General features: G+C 48.1%; 7 protein-coding genes across 7 annotated transcripts; 3 read left to right on the forward strand and 4 right to left on the reverse strand.

The window, feature by feature from the left end:
• Nucleotides 1-1,089: 1,089 nt before the first annotated feature.
• Nucleotides 1,090-2,589, forward strand: TRUGW13939_11612 (uncharacterized protein; the record flags this gene model as incomplete). The annotated part of the gene is made up of 1 exon (XM_035494718.1): nucleotides 1,090-2,589. The coding sequence occupies one exon, from the start codon at nucleotides 1,090-1,092 to the stop codon at nucleotides 2,587-2,589; it is 1,500 nt and encodes a 499-aa protein (XP_035350611.1).
• A 166-nt stretch (nucleotides 2,590-2,755) lies between these two features.
• Nucleotides 2,756-3,943, reverse strand: TRUGW13939_11613 (uncharacterized protein; the record flags this gene model as incomplete). Its single annotated transcript, XM_035494719.1, has 1 exon — nucleotides 2,756-3,943. One exon carries the CDS (start codon nucleotides 3,941-3,943, stop codon nucleotides 2,756-2,758), a length of 1,188 nt encoding a protein of 395 aa, XP_035350612.1.
• Nucleotides 3,944-5,266: 1,323 nt separating this feature from the next.
• On the forward strand, nucleotides 5,267-5,938 carry TRUGW13939_11614 (uncharacterized protein; the record flags this gene model as incomplete). Its single annotated transcript, XM_035494720.1, has 1 exon — nucleotides 5,267-5,938. One exon carries the CDS (start codon nucleotides 5,267-5,269, stop codon nucleotides 5,936-5,938), a length of 672 nt encoding a protein of 223 aa, XP_035350613.1.
• Nucleotides 5,939-6,446: 508 nt separating this feature from the next.
• On the forward strand, nucleotides 6,447-8,084 carry TRUGW13939_11615 (uncharacterized protein; the record flags this gene model as incomplete). Its single annotated transcript, XM_035494721.1, has 1 exon — nucleotides 6,447-8,084. The coding sequence occupies one exon, from the start codon at nucleotides 6,447-6,449 to the stop codon at nucleotides 8,082-8,084; it is 1,638 nt and encodes a 545-aa protein (XP_035350614.1).
• A 313-nt stretch (nucleotides 8,085-8,397) lies between these two features.
• Nucleotides 8,398-8,949, reverse strand: TRUGW13939_11616 (uncharacterized protein; the record flags this gene model as incomplete). The annotated part of the gene is made up of 1 exon (XM_035494722.1): nucleotides 8,398-8,949. The coding sequence occupies one exon, from the start codon at nucleotides 8,947-8,949 to the stop codon at nucleotides 8,398-8,400; it is 552 nt and encodes a 183-aa protein (XP_035350615.1).
• A 428-nt stretch (nucleotides 8,950-9,377) lies between these two features.
• Nucleotides 9,378-11,097, reverse strand: TRUGW13939_11617 (uncharacterized protein; the record flags this gene model as incomplete). Its single annotated transcript, XM_035494723.1, has 4 exons — nucleotides 9,378-9,775; nucleotides 9,850-10,643; nucleotides 10,695-10,745; nucleotides 10,814-11,097. 4 exons carry the CDS (start codon nucleotides 11,095-11,097, stop codon nucleotides 9,378-9,380), a joined length of 1,527 nt encoding a protein of 508 aa, XP_035350616.1.
• A 1,176-nt stretch (nucleotides 11,098-12,273) lies between these two features.
• On the reverse strand, nucleotides 12,274-14,562 carry TRUGW13939_11618 (uncharacterized protein; the record flags this gene model as incomplete). Its single annotated transcript, XM_035494724.1, has 7 exons — nucleotides 12,274-12,476; nucleotides 12,530-12,683; nucleotides 12,767-12,821; nucleotides 12,872-13,057; nucleotides 13,129-13,653; nucleotides 13,712-14,183; nucleotides 14,538-14,562. The coding sequence occupies 7 exons, from the start codon at nucleotides 14,560-14,562 to the stop codon at nucleotides 12,274-12,276; spliced, it is 1,620 nt and encodes a 539-aa protein (XP_035350617.1).
• Between the last annotated feature and the right edge of the window lie 405 nt (nucleotides 14,563-14,967).

Raw genomic sequence — 14,967 nt, forward strand, 5'->3', positions numbered from 1 at the left:
AGCAGGGGGCACAGCTGGTCAGCACATGGTCTGTTGTAGAGGAGAATTTTGAGGCCCGAAGTAAAGACGCAGGAAAGAGAATACTGAGGCGTAGGGGAAGAGAGAAAGAGAGAGAGAGAGAGTGGAGGGGGGTACCTGTGAGCAGGCAAGGAAGGGCCGAGGGGCGAGTGACGGAGCTGGCTTATCTGTCTCCCGCCATGGATGGATACGATTACAGGATTGCCCCGGCGCACGCAACTCGCAAGGAAACACTCGGAGGGCCTTGAAGTTTGATCGTGTGCTCGCTGCGAGGTCTTTTGGGGTTCCTTTTAAATAGTCACTTGCTGGCAACTAACTAACTAGTGAGCGATCACGGCGGATGCTAGAGCCAAACGGTCTAGGAACTATTGATTATTACCAGTACGGAGAAGTATTGGCTGTGGAATTCTAGACTGTGGCCATTGAGTCTCGCCAGAGTCCAGCAATAATAATTGCTTGGGGAAGTACGCAATACAGAGATTTATTGTTGGTCTTTACTGTCTGCAGCCAAAACTCTTCGTTCGCATCTTCAGCTTGCTAGAGGACAGGACGTCCACTCGACATCTAATATACTATACCAGCCTTCAATACATGTATCTGTACAGGAAAAGATACCCGCGTGGCACTGACTCGAGGCAACTGGCCTTCTTGACGACGCTCTGACGTTTGGTTTTCTGTGTGTGATTGATTGATTGGCGGTGGATCTGGCGGTGACGTGATACGACGAGCCCGTGACTCGGGTATCATTTCTGTAGATTATTTGTAGTCTGCACATGAGTTGGAAGCACAGATATGAGAAATGCAATACTGTAAAAATCAATCTCCATGGATTCTTCAATAATTCGTGATGCGTATCAATCGCGCTATGATTGGCCGACGGGGTGGATATAACATCGTCTGCTTTAGGTTTAGCTCTTAATAGGCTAAACTGTTTTTCCACCCCCGTCGCGCTAAACTGTTTCTGGTCTATCGTTGAAGCTTGAAACTTGGATCTCGAACATTATTATTTGAACTTGCGTGTGTCCAGTGGTCCACCCAGCGACGCCACCAGAAATCTCGCTATCGCTGCACATGCTATTTGCGCAGCGTGCCACTCCGTCGCAATGTCGCGTCCTGGATGATCTCACAATGGCCCTTAATGGTGGCCGAGCATGGTCGATCTCAACAACACTGCCGACTGCTGCCCAGGCGCGGTGCTACCGACTGAAATCAGCCATTTCTCACAAGCACATATTCAAAACCAGCCTGAAGAAGACGCTAGAGGCTCACCGTGTCGCCAACCGCGCCAGTGTTATTCGCCCCGTGTACGCCTATAATTCGCCCAGCCTCGGCGTCTATCGACCACCGCTCCTTCAAGAGATTCAGAAATTGCCTCTAGCCCAGTCAACGACAAATACGCCGCGACGGAAGAAACCGAAGCCTGAAAAACAGACCCCCAAACTAGCCAGTCGCGTGTCGCTCAGTGCCCAGGGAGATCGTGCTGCGCAGCATCCTTGGCTCGACTTGGTGCAGTCCCGGCGCAAAGATCAAAATGGCATGGCACGTCTCGACGCTGAGATTACAGCTCTTGCGGAATACCTCCAACCCTCGTCGTCGGAAAACGTGGCTATCGCTCGTATCGTGCGCCAAATATCAGAACAGGTCTCTGGGGTAGTGCCGATTCCGCCCCAGCTCGTCGGCTCACGGTCTACTCAAACAGCTTTTAGCTCTTCCGGCATTGATCTCATGGTGCGCGTGGGAGACGAGAATTTCTCGGCATCTGGACAACGCGCATTGAATACAATGACCAGCAAAACATTCACCGGCATAATCCAAGGACTCGAGGCTGCGATACGTCAACACCCGGACTATGATGAGTTTCGAATTCTCCCCGCAAAAAGCGCAACGCTTGCCATGATCCACAAGGCCTCAAGTCTACCGATAAATATATTTTGCGGGAATAAATCGCCTAGTTCCGACGACTTTATCAAGACCAGCCTGGCGGGTACTCCGTCTCTCCGACCATTGTACATGGTTCTGAGGTCTATACTGGAAAGCCGAAATATCTTTGGATGGGAAACAGCTTCTGTCGGCTCTTATGGCCTCATATTACTCGTTACCGCCTTTTTGAAGCAACAAAATGCTCAATTCCAGCAACAAGGTCTGGGAGAGCAGCTCCTGGCCCTACTAGATACATACGGCTCAAGCCTCGACCTACAGACCACAGGCGTGTCAGCTGATCCTGCCGAGTTCTTTGACTTCGCAAGCGTCCGCCACAAGTACGAGACCGCTCAACATCCTCATCCAGTGCTTGTCGGGCAACGAGCGTTACTACGCTTCAAAGCCAACGCCAGCAAAAGGTCAAACTTGCCCGCGGCAATGCACCTGTGTATTCAGGATCCCACCAATTATCTAAACGATGTCGGATTGCAGTGTGTGCGGACCGCGGAGCTGCAAAAGATCATGTCCAGTGCGAATATTGGTCTTCAGCTGGCCGCGAGAAGATGGGATGGGGACGGCAGTATCCTTGGCCAGGCGCTAAATGCAAACTTTGACGAGTTTCAGCGGATTAGGACATCATTATCTGTATAATGATTTTTTATTTTAACATGAATTGTACATATATTTTATACCATCTCCACCTTTGAGAGCGTTATGTCTATATAGAACCACCTACTTTCATCTATCCAAACTCTGCTCTTGCGGTGAAACATCTATACATAGTATCTTACACATACATAGTAGAAATACAATTACACTAATCCTTAAGCCCGAGTATACTCTTCCTCGCCGCGAACCACCTCGTAAGCCATTCCCGGTCCCGAGCAACGCTCTGAGCTGGACCCAAGTTCGAATCCTCGAAGGAAACACCGCCGCGCTCTTCCACCGCAATGCGCACTTCTTCAGCGTTCAATGCTTCCACACCGCCGCCTCGGAGTAGCATCTTATCATCGAGCTCCAGGTATTCCACCCACCGAATGAGCCGTGGCCTGTAGATCAATGGCACCCACCACGGCGCCCGCTTTAGTGACTTGACCAGGCCAAACACGGCACAGCCACGGAGCGCCATCTGTGCAGACGCAGTTCGCGAACTGGCCACCAAATCGCGATTCCCAAAGTTCTGGGCCAGCCATGTCATTTCCTCGTTTGAGCCGGAGAGGATGGGCGTGGCAGATCCCAGGTCTGCCTGTGTGGCTTGAAGGGCCTGCCGCTTCAGCAAAAAACGTTTCTCTCTCGTGGCCCTGTTTTGATTGGGAAGGCGACATGCAAGCGGTGTGACTGCGTTGCCGAGTGCTAGCACGGCTATCGGCGTGAATTCGCCGCAGACAAGCAGTACCAAGGCAAAAGGAAGCATGCGACGGATATCGTGTGCGGACCGGCGCACCAGCTGGAAATCTGCGCGGCTGATACTGAGGCTTTCCATCTGCGCGACGAGCGCCGCGCTAGAAGGACCATGACGACCTCGCGCAGGTGGTAGCGATGTAGGTAGGTATCGAGGGAGCCCAAGCGTAGTCCGCAAGCTCAGCGAGGCCTTGTAATTGTGGTATACATTCTTCAAACCCGCCTTGTAGAATTGAAGATAGCTCCGACCCATGGAGAACACCCAAGCAGCCTTTTGCGAAAATGGAACGGTGTTCGGTAGCTTGGCTGGAAGGTCGAGCTCTGCAGGCCGCGTGCTCGCCGACGGGTTGACGTTGGGCAGGCTGCTCGACAGCTTCGGTTTTGCTTTCAATGGTGTTTTCTTTTTGGTATACGAGGAGGACGAGGACGCATATCGACGGACTACCTGGCCGTGGTTTTGGACGAATTGGTGGCCTGCTAGAAACGAGGAATATTTTTGACGTCGGATCTCGGATGTATAGCTCCAGCTTTTTCGTGAAGGTAACTGGCGCTGGGAGGGCCGGGGACCGGCAGCGGCGCATCGGCCACAGATTGTATGAAGCATTTTAGGTGTGCTAGTTCATTGCTTGACGCTGAAATGTTTTTTGGTGTTGGAGTCGGGTTTGATTGTTGTCGGCGCGGAGGGAATGAAGTGTCTCGCGATTTCTGCGGACAAAAGTTTGCCGGTTTTCTGCGCTAGTCCGTCAGCCCAACAATACGACAACTACATTATTCTACTTTGCAAATTATCTACCAAGCAATTGGATCCAGAATTTTAGAAATGACTATCATTAGTCTCAAGTTCGGACAAAGTGACAAGTGACTCAATCACAACTGTCTATCGAACCTCGGACTTGGCCTTTAAAGAGCTAAATTGCCAGAACATGAAATTCCTGAAGGCCGAGCATAACAAGTAGGATTTAAAAACAAAAAAAAAAACCGAAAGAAAAAGATTCCCTTCCTATCATCTCAAAAGCCTGCACCAGGTCAAAGACGCGCCCGAAGCCTACACTAGTTGATCTTGTGTGCTGGACAGCTGGTGCGAGGTGTCTTTATTTCCATGTGAGAAGTGCTTGCAACGGTGCAGAATTGTCCTGTGGCCAGGAATTCGCGGCAGTTTATGGGAAGCATAATTCTTTGAATCTTTACACATTGCCAAGGACATTGTATATTGCGAGCTTCGATTATATGAGCTTGGCACATGGTGGATGACTTCTCTGGCGAAAGAGACCGAGAGGTGACTTGACGACTTAACGAGGCCGTCGAAATTAGATCAATGGTTTTTGAGAAACAAGCCGTATAACGATCGACTGCTGTTCAAAATAGGTTTCATTAGCTTCAACGTTTGTATGTATATGCAGGATGGCTGGGTGTGCTAACTCTCTGCTTCTCTATGCTTGATTGTAACGAGAGAATGGTGTTATTCCTAGATATTGTCATTTATAATTGCAGGTAGAAGACAACCTCTAGCTAACAGTCATTTTGATTGACTCCGTCGAGATGTCGTGAGTAACATTGCCGTTGTTGTAGTCGTCGTCACAGCCAGTGACAAGACACTAACCAGTTGTCGACACTGAGTCAGAGCTCGGTATGAATCATTCGAATCGGATAAAAAAATATCTAAGTAAAATCTATCCTGCAGTGAAATGAGGAGTGAGTCACGATTTTCCGGATTAGGAAATTGTGGGGTTTGTAATAAGGCTAAAAAAGGGCGCAGAGAAATTGTCGATAGAAATAAACGACGCTGACAAATGCTGCTCGTATAATAAGAACATAATATGGAGTCTATATAAATGGTTGCATTGCTGGAACAAAGCAAGTGAAAAAAAAGAAGAAAAAATAAACAAACAGGATCACACAGGATCAAAACAAGAACAAAGGAAAAACAATGCAGCCTTTGTCCTTTGCGCAGCCGACGGCGCTGGTGCTCATCGACAACCAAGTCGCCTTCAACCATCCAACACACTGGGGCCCAGCACGCTCTAATGCCTCCTTTGAGACTAACATGGGCGCATTACTGGGCGCGTTCCGTTCCGCTCGCCAGCGCTCGCCTCCGGGGCTCATCCACATCATCCACATTTTCCATTCCTCCATCGAGACCGGCAGCGCTCTTCACCCAAACGCAAACTCCTTGCAACCGTTTGACTTTGCGGCCCCGGCGGCCGATGGGTCAGAGCCCGTGATGTGGAAGTGTGTCAATTCTTCCTTTATCGGAACAAACCTAGAGGCGTACCTCCGCCAGAACGACGTTCGTCAGGTTTTCTTCGCCGGTCTGACCACCGACCACTGCGTGTCGACGACGACCCGCATGGCTAGGAACCTGGGTGTCGTCGACATATTTCCAGAGGGAAAGCGTGTGACGGTTAATGCAGACGGCTCACATCCAGAAAACACAAACATTGACCTTGGCCGTGTTGTGCTGGTGGCAGACGCGACAGCGACTTTTGCCAAGGGAGGGATCGACGCAGAGACGATCCATGCTGTTTCGGTAGCGAGTTTGGAGGGAGAGTTTGCCGATGTTTTCGCTACGCAGGATGTCGTCGACGCTCTGGCGGGGTAGATTTGGCTATCTCGAGTTAGGGCTATGTGGCAACAAGGTCGGCGCTAGCAGCAACTCCCCACGGTGACAATGTAGGAATGAATGAATGCCATCTGCGAAACCCGGAATAATTCGGTAGAATAGACAGCTTTGAATACAAATTCATCTAATAATTCTAAGGCACTCGCGGTGGACAATAAACTCAAAGCCGACAATGCAACAAACAGACAGTACTCATTATTTCCTAATTAGGAAACCGAAAAATAAATCGCGCTATTTGATCCTCTCGGCTTGAATCTAGTACCGTCGAATGTCCCGGTACAAAAAAAAAAAGATAAGGAAAAAAGACCAACTGCTTTGTTATCGCATAAAATTACACCGGACAATCTCAATAAGAACATGCGCAAACGATTGTTTCCTTGTGTTTCCCGCGCTTGCCCCACGTCTTCGGACAAGTTATCAAGTCTCTGGCTCTTATACCTGAAACCCCCCAGAGTCACCAGTGATAACCGAGCACACATCGACCACAATGGCGTTTGCCAATAGTATTCATACTGAGCCAGGACCAGACACGATTTTTGCCAGGATCCGTCCCAGCAACGACCATGCCATAAAACACTTTCACGAGGTCGCAGAGTCCATGGTATTCAAGCTCCTTGGACACCAAAAGAATTTTGTCAGGATAAACTTGGACCAGGTACAGCTAGGAAGGGCGCCAGGGCATTCGCAACGCTGGGTGAATTGGTCACCTTCCATAAACCCCGATTTGGCACGGCTGGTCTACACCGGAGAATTCGTTCTGTATCTTCGACCAGACCCTCCTATACGACACAACAAGTGGCGGATTGGTGGGGTGCATTATATAGACGCATTTGTGTACGAGCGAGGGGAAACGGTCTCAGACCTTTTGCTCTGGGATAAAGACGAACCCCCCGAGGAATACCATGAAGCTGAGTTCGCCTTCGACAAGCCAAGTGGGATATTGACTCTTCGAGGCCGCTGTGACCCAGCATCAAAAAGTGTGATTCTAGACAACTGCGATGCATCGAATAGCACACGGCTGCTCAACGAACACTCCCACAAGCTTCAATTCGGACGTTGTGAATATACTTTCCGGTACGAGTTTGGGGAGACAAGCCCCTATGAGTTTCCTTTTCAACAGGATAAAACCGCATTCTTTTCGCAACGGCTCAAAATTGGCCCACCCATCTTTTGGACGTCCGCAACCCCAACAATTAGCTTTCCCAAAGTCAAGGATTGGGTAATCCACCGAAATATTGCGAGTGGAGGCACGGGCGATGTCCGAGCAGCATCGAAATCACCTCCGCAATTTGCAGCTATTAAGACAATGGTACGTTTTGACGATTCGTCAGCCAAGGTAGTCTCGCATGAGATAAAAACCGCTGTCCACGTCCGGACATTGTTGAAAAACAAGCCGTGTCCCTTTATTTTGAGGTTGATAGAGCCAAAATACGACCGAGATCAAGAGGAATGGGACGGAAAGAGCCCAGAGCAGGTTCATATCATCTACACGCCTCTTTGTAACCAGACCTTTTTCGACTTGGTTACAAGGCGGGCTGCCTGGCCCGAGGACAGGCTCTCATTACTGCACGATGCCATTCAGGGACTCGAATGGCTGCACTTCAACGACCTTGTCCATCGAGACATCAAGTTGGCTAACCTGGGCATTGTTTTCTACCCAAAACCTAGGGCAGTGATTCTTGACTTTGACTGGATGCGCCAAGGTACCGAAAATATCGCCCCCCAACAAGGCGGAGCCGGCACGCCAGAGTACATGGCCCCAGAGGTAGAATCACATCCATACAACGAAAAAGTAGATATCTGGTCTTTGGGAGTTGTCGCTTACCAAATGTTCGTCTCCTACAATCTACCTTGGATGGCCGGCTACTTTGGAAATCCGTGGAAAGAGGACCCAATTTACGCAAGCTTGCCGGTGGAAAACGATGGCACGCTGCACTTTGATGAAGCCTGGGCTAACCGATGCATAGATTATACTATTGCTATGGGTGATCTTGAAGAGGGCAGCACGACTGATGTTAGGAGTCTCATCCGGGATATGCTGCGTTGGAAAGTTCAAGAACGACCTAGTGCGCAAGATTGTAGCCGCCATCAGTGCTTTGCCTCTAGAGCTGGTAATGCAGAGTAGTGTGAGGTTTTGTCCATTGTTTTTTTTTTTTTTTTTTTTTGAATAGATTTTAGATGTTGAGTTTTCAGATTGAAGGGACATTGTGATGTTAATTAAGCATGGGACTGTTATTGTTTAAACAGAATTTGCATTCATACATGCATACATGTACCAATTGATCCATACCACCACACTTAGTCTCCAGTCGTATTCCAAACAAGAAAAATGATGACAGTCTTGCTAAGATGATATGAGGTAGACCAAAATTGAAGCCTAACCCATTCCAAGAATCACACCTAACAAGACCCTGACCCATCTGTCTCAAAATGGCCGATTATTCGATTTCCTGCTTCTTCCCATCGTCGACTTTGTTGACAGACTGTACTGCTGAGATTTTCAGCTGGCCCAGCGCACACAATTTTTCTTCCTTTTCTTCCTCCTGCTTAACCACCCGCTCCGGATACATTCTCGCAAACTGCTCAAGCTTCTGCTGCAAGTAGCAGAGCTCTGTTTCCGACGGGCGTTCAACGCGAAACATTTTCGCAACGGTGACCGAATTCACCTCTGTCCATTCCTCCTCAATTTCATGTCCATTTTCTTCATGGTGGTATTTGCTTAGAGGCTTCCCCCGCAAAGCTTCTCTCTGATGATCAACCCATGCGTGCCAAGAGCCAGGGCTCATACCAGAAGGCGTGTCCATCTGGAAGCCTGGGTGTAGGCAAAAAGCCCATTGAGCGCCCCTGTGCATTTCTCGTGGGTGGCGGAAACAGTACCATTTTCCCATGGTGTCCTGGAAGACGAAACAGCCGAATTGGATGCCGATGAGTTTGCCGTGTTTGGAGGGGTTGTAGTCAATATTTGTAGGGAGTGGTTGATGTATTTCCATTTTACCTTTTGGTTATGGTGAGAAGAATGAAAGAGGAGAGGAGTGAAAGAAAAGTGTTGAAAGACAGTTGTCTTGGACAAGGGGTATGTTGTTGTGAGAGGAGAAGAATATGAGAAAAGGATTTGTGTGATAATTTTTAGCTAAGCTAGCTATTGTGCAAGGATTGTGCAATGATTAATTTGACGATGAGGAGATCGTATAAATTATGCAATGTGTAAATGACATTTGAAGATAATGGTGCTCACATTCTGTGAACGAGCATTTTCTCTTTACATGTATGGTTTGTTACTAATACATAGAGCAACTCCTAGGTGACTGTGAATAGAGTTTAATGCCAGCAATTGCTATATAACCAATCTACAAAATCAATTCATAATATTCTATTCTGGCTCTTCTAATAAAATCAGTATCTATATTAAACTATTAACCTATCTCGTATGGTCAACATGAGTCGGCAAGTTATACTCGGTATAGTCCAAATGCACAAACGCGCGATCTACATTGGTCACATTCTCTAGCATGTACTGCAGACTCTCGCCAATATCGTGGCTATCATGCAACGTCGTTGTCTCGTCCAGCACCACATCCACCTCAACATTCAGCCGGTCGCCCGAATGGTAAGCCTCGAGGTTCTGGACCCAGCGAATGCAAGCCGCAAAACGCATGACCAAATACAAAAACACACTGCGATCATCGAGGCTGGCGGCCGCGCCTGTGAGATGGGCAATGTGCTCTTTGGCTGTGCTCGCCCAGTTGAAAATGACGTAGAAGGAGAGGAACAGACCGCCTGTGGGATCGAGAAACCAGAGGTTTGCAAATGTGCCAACTGTAAAAGTTTGTTAGTTCTTTATACGCACGAGGGGCTTCCCAAGCTGGCCGATTGATTTTGGAAACACGAACCAAGTGGAAAGATGATACTGAAAATGTTAAACACTATGTCTGTCATAGCATCCTGCGCTAACGCCTGTACGTTGGAATCGTTGACGCGACGGCACCATATCCAGCAAAGCCCCTTGATAGCAACCGTAGACACCATGATAATGATAGCTGGAAGAGTTAGCTCGATCAAAGAGTGATCATCTCCTATCAGCCGCTGCAGCGAGACCAAGGCGACCTGAAAGAACGATGTAATCATGACCACCGAAAATATCAACACCCCAACTGGCTCAAGCCGCTGTCGACCGACCGGGTATCGAAATCGATCGCGTCGGGTGGTTATCCGAGTGGTACTCCATATTATCGCCGTGCTTAAAAAGTCCAGCGCAGCGTCGACCAAGCTGGCAAGCACCGACACGGAACTCGTCATGACGGTCACGACAATCTTGGCAGCCAGCAAGATGCAGTTTGCTGTTAAATTGATGTATATGGCAGTCATCACGATCCTGCGCGCGTCGGATGCATGATCATGGCCAAACCCCCCTGTTTCCACTTCGTTATCTGGCGAGACCAAAAGCGGAGTTCTCTCGGTCAAATGGTTATAACCTGCCTGGTTATTAATAGCCGCGCTTTCTTCCGAAGAAGTCTGCAAAGGAGCAGCAGACTGCTCTTCTGTAATGGTATGTAACTGGCCCTGATTCTTGGCCCAATGTCGCTCGTAGTCTTCCAGCAGATCACGGGCAATCGACGAGTCTAACAGACGGTCTACGTAGCTGTATCGCGATACCAAATAGTTCATCCGCTCATAGTACTCGCGGCTAGGCTATGAGCTTAGCGCAGGTATTAGAAGCATAAAATGGGCCACTTACACTGGCTTTCGGAGGCTTTTCAACTGTACTGGCGGCGTATAATATCCTGACCTGTCGATATACAAGTTAGTAATCACCTTGAGTGCGATATCCCTCAGATGAACCTAATGCTTACTTACCATCGAAAAGGTGACGTTGTATCTCCAATCAGAATGGAGCCTCGCCGATGGGGTCTCTCGATCGACGAGCCCGAGGCCTGATCAGCCTGAGCACCAGCAACCTGCTCCATATCATCCGTGTCTCTCGTCGCAGCGCCCTCGGACAGCGAATAGCGCCTGATCAAGCCCGGCAGGCTTTGCCCGCGAGTCGACATCACCCCCCAGTCCTGCTGCGGCGACAATTCGAGAAAGGACGGCGGCGACCGGGACATGCCGGGATTGTGCTGTCGAGGCGACGCCATCATACGTCAATTGTTGATGTGCTAGGGATAATTTTCTCCGAGAAGAGAACAGATGAGGTTGGAACAAACAAACGGAGATATGGGGCGGGCGCACATCCCCGTGCTGCTATTGGCTGGTCCCCATACTTCGTTTTTCGGCCTCTTATCGCGAATCCCTTCTCTCAGCCTTGCAATCTCGGGGCAAACGTTTCCGTTTGTATGTGTTGCAATATTATTTTTCAACTCGAGTACAATATTTGCTTATTGTTCGTTATATATATGTAGACAGAAGACTAGTTGAGATCCTGAAGCATCGATCTTGTTCAAACTTGCCAGAACATTAAATCGGCATCTACACATTTCTCCTCTTGGTACGTTATCTCCTTTACATTACTACCATGGCCAAAGAAAACGTCACTATTGCTATCATTCTCAACCTTTTTGTGGCGTTATGTACTCTCGTTGGTGTCTGTATCTGCCACAGGCGAAATGTGTGCCTTCGTAGACGTGGACGCGGACTCCCTATCAGTGAGCCACTATCTTCCAATATTTATTCCTCGAAATCAGGCGGTACTGCCAATTCCGAGCGTAATTCTCGGCAAGAGATTAATTCCCGCCCGTCACACCGGCCCCGAGCGAAAAGCAGAGTTATTTCGCATCCAGAAGCCCCAAGGAAGCAGACAACTCCCACAACTTCAACTCGCCCGACTCGCTCATCTCGGTCAACACGTCCAACTCGGTCAACTATCTCATCTCGCTCACCTCGCTCAAATTCGGTGTCTGTGCCTGACACTGGTGATCCCAATGTGACTGGCAAGCAGAGCGAAAAGCGTGATAGATCAGCTCAAAATACTGATGAAGATGATGGTGCATTTAATGTGATGCCTAGTGCACGCAACAGACAATAAGAAGGTTGCTTGGTGAATAAGTTTTTGGGTTATTCAATGCTTATGGGAGGTCCTAGGTATTAGTTTCTTTTGCATAGATGTATGAGACCCACTCTTGAGTCATGTTTGAACAGAAGTTGAACGCAACATTGCAGAAATCTAATCTTTGCAACCTATATGACGAAAGATACAAGAAGCCCTTCATATTAAAATTTTATTTTAGGATATTCTCCTGTTTTTTTAGGGTTAAATGTATGTCAAGTTTATACAATGCTACAAGCCACTATACAACTTTGATAACCCCGTTTATTCCTCACTGAAACTGGACTTGCTCCGCTGGGAACCGTTTTTCATCCGGAGTGCCTTTGACGTACACACCGCAGAAAGACAAACTTGCAGAGTTTAAAGACATCTTAATAGTGAAAGTAGCCTGGTGAAATTCCGTAGATCCTATCTGTATGGTAGGGATATTGAGACCATGAAGGTCCAGTTGAAAACTAACAAGTTCACTGACATCTGCGCATAATATTTTGAGCTAAATGCATAACAATTGGTTTAGGCTGGCATACTCTCATCATCTTCGTATTTCATTGGAATCTCCTGTTCACATGCATATATGTGAATAACTGGTTTACATGCCTTGTGCGCCGGGATTCCAGGCCTAACTCGTCGCAGCTGCCGAAATTCAAACGACATTGGCTCTCCATCCCGGATGCTTGCGCCCTTCCGTGTTATTAGCAAGAGGTATGGCAAATAAATAAAGCGCGTTTGCACCGCAGCGTGTACTTTTAGTAACATCTACATACCTTTCTTGTGAACCATTGGATCATCTTAATCTTATTCCCATCCTCTCGAATCTCTCTACACCGTCATTAGCCGCAACTTTCCAGCTATTTTCAATAAAAAACTACACTTGCCTTCTACTTTCTGGATCTCTGCCTTCACGAAAGTCATGGTAGGCCTTTGTGCCGTAATTCCTACCTGCAACCCGGGACAACACCATAGTCGAGATGACATTGAAGCTTCCATCATCATGTCCAATAATTCCCATCCCAGCAAATCCGGCGGCCAGGGCATCGCGTGCAATTGCTGTGCAGCTGCTTACAAATTTAGCAGAATGGATCTGGGGAGAGTTAAAAGAGGGGGGGGGTTCACTCAGAAGCCTTACCTGTTGTCAATCTGTTCGACTATTATCCCATCTTTGATGACATTATCAGTCTCTTCGATCTTTTTCTTCAGATAAAGATTCCGCCCAAATCTACCAGCAAGAATGACTGAGTTCACCTTCCCCTTGGTGTGGGAAATTTGGTCACGAACAAGACCCTGGACTTTAGTGATAACCTCGTCAAAAACATTCTCACGCAATTCTGCTGTCGTGAAAGTAAAAAGGTTCTTCTTCACACCATGGCGCCTGCTGGGAACCAGGCCTTCAATCCAAACTGATGCATCCTCTACATTTTCGCCCGTGAATTCAGGCTTAATGACTTCCTCAAATTTTCTCAAAGATTCCTCTATAAATGAAGGTTCCCAGCCAGGATAATCCGCAAACTTTTCTTGGAGATATTTTTCAAATATCCTGTTCAAAAAAATGCTGCCATAGAGTCCGCCTGACGGTGTTGCCGCCATTTCAAGCTTGCGACATAGGGGCTCCGTTGGCAAGAACTTGACAGTGTAAGAAGCAACATCGACTGTGCTGGTCGGGTTTACTCATTGTTAACTATTGTTCCTAATCCGGAATTGACAGAACTTACCCTCCATCAGCATCACAAATTACATATGTTTCGTTTTCGTCCAACCGAACCATCGTCTGGGTTGCATAGAGACATGCAGCCTCTGGCTCCGAGGTGACCTGGAGCTGGCTACCGTCACCCATACCAGCTCTCTCAGCGCAACGTAGTGTCTTATCTTGCACAGCATGATCCCACAGAGCTGGAACGGTGATGATATAGTCTCTGGGGAAATTTTTCAGTTTCTTATTTGCGTTGAGACCAAAGAAGCTGTCCACAGACTCTTTGATGCTTCTGAGAAAGTTTGCGACAAGATTCTCGCATTCTTCGCCCTTGACAGGAGGCAACGCAGTCTGGCTTTTGTACTTATTTATAAGCTCTGATTCTCGAGCCCGGCGCACTTCAAAGCCATCACAGAGACCAAGTTTAAACCATTCGTGGACTTTGTGTCCGAGGTTCGAGTACTTCTGGGCTTGGAAGCACCATTCGTATGCCCCTGTGGTGCCGTTGTTACGAAACAAATTTTCTCTCGATTTGGAAACTTGCAACAAGTATTTCAAGACTTTTCAAGAAGAAGTGCTTGGTCCAGCTACTGAGCTCAAACAAAACATGGCTTGTTCGTCGGATAAATACTACTTCACAGTGCCCGAGCTACCAGAACGATCCGTCATGGAGGACAGGTTTTGTGATTTCACTCTCAGAGACCTGGCAAGATGGAGAGAGCTAAGCACGTTGGATGGGTTTTACGGTGCCTTCTTCTGCTGTTTATTTCCTGGAGTATCTCAGGCAGGAACCGCACCAAGCGAAACCGAACCAGATTACCTCCTAGTCAAACCAGTCGTTACCGTACTTGACAATGCAGGAGTCGAGTTCATGCGAGAAATGCGAGAAAAAGGAGAAAGTGTCGCCAAAAGCCAAGCTGAAAGTCCAGCTTCGGCGGATACACCTTGTTGACCAAGCCCTAGTGACCCTCCATCGACAGCGCCATCCTTTGAGGAATCGAGTAATAATAGCAATCCTTCCACTCGTCGAAATAGCGTCACTTCAGATAAGCATTGAGGTCATAGATTTAGAGATGAAAACCCTCCACGTCCTCGTGAGAGCACTGAGAGAGAAGTTGCAGACATAACACTCATAGAAAACCCAAGAAGAACCACCGTCGAGTAAAAGGTCGAAAGGGGGGTCCCCGGAAGACAAAAGGGTCCGAGTCATGGAGGGATAGCAGGTGTCAACTCTGAATTTGCTTTATACGAAGTGCACGTGGAATTCGGACCGGTGAG

Source organism: Talaromyces rugulosus, chromosome VI, assembly GCF_013368755.1.
Source record: "Talaromyces rugulosus chromosome VI, complete sequence".
Taxonomy (NCBI): Eukaryota; Fungi; Ascomycota; class Eurotiomycetes; order Eurotiales; family Trichocomaceae; genus Talaromyces; species Talaromyces rugulosus.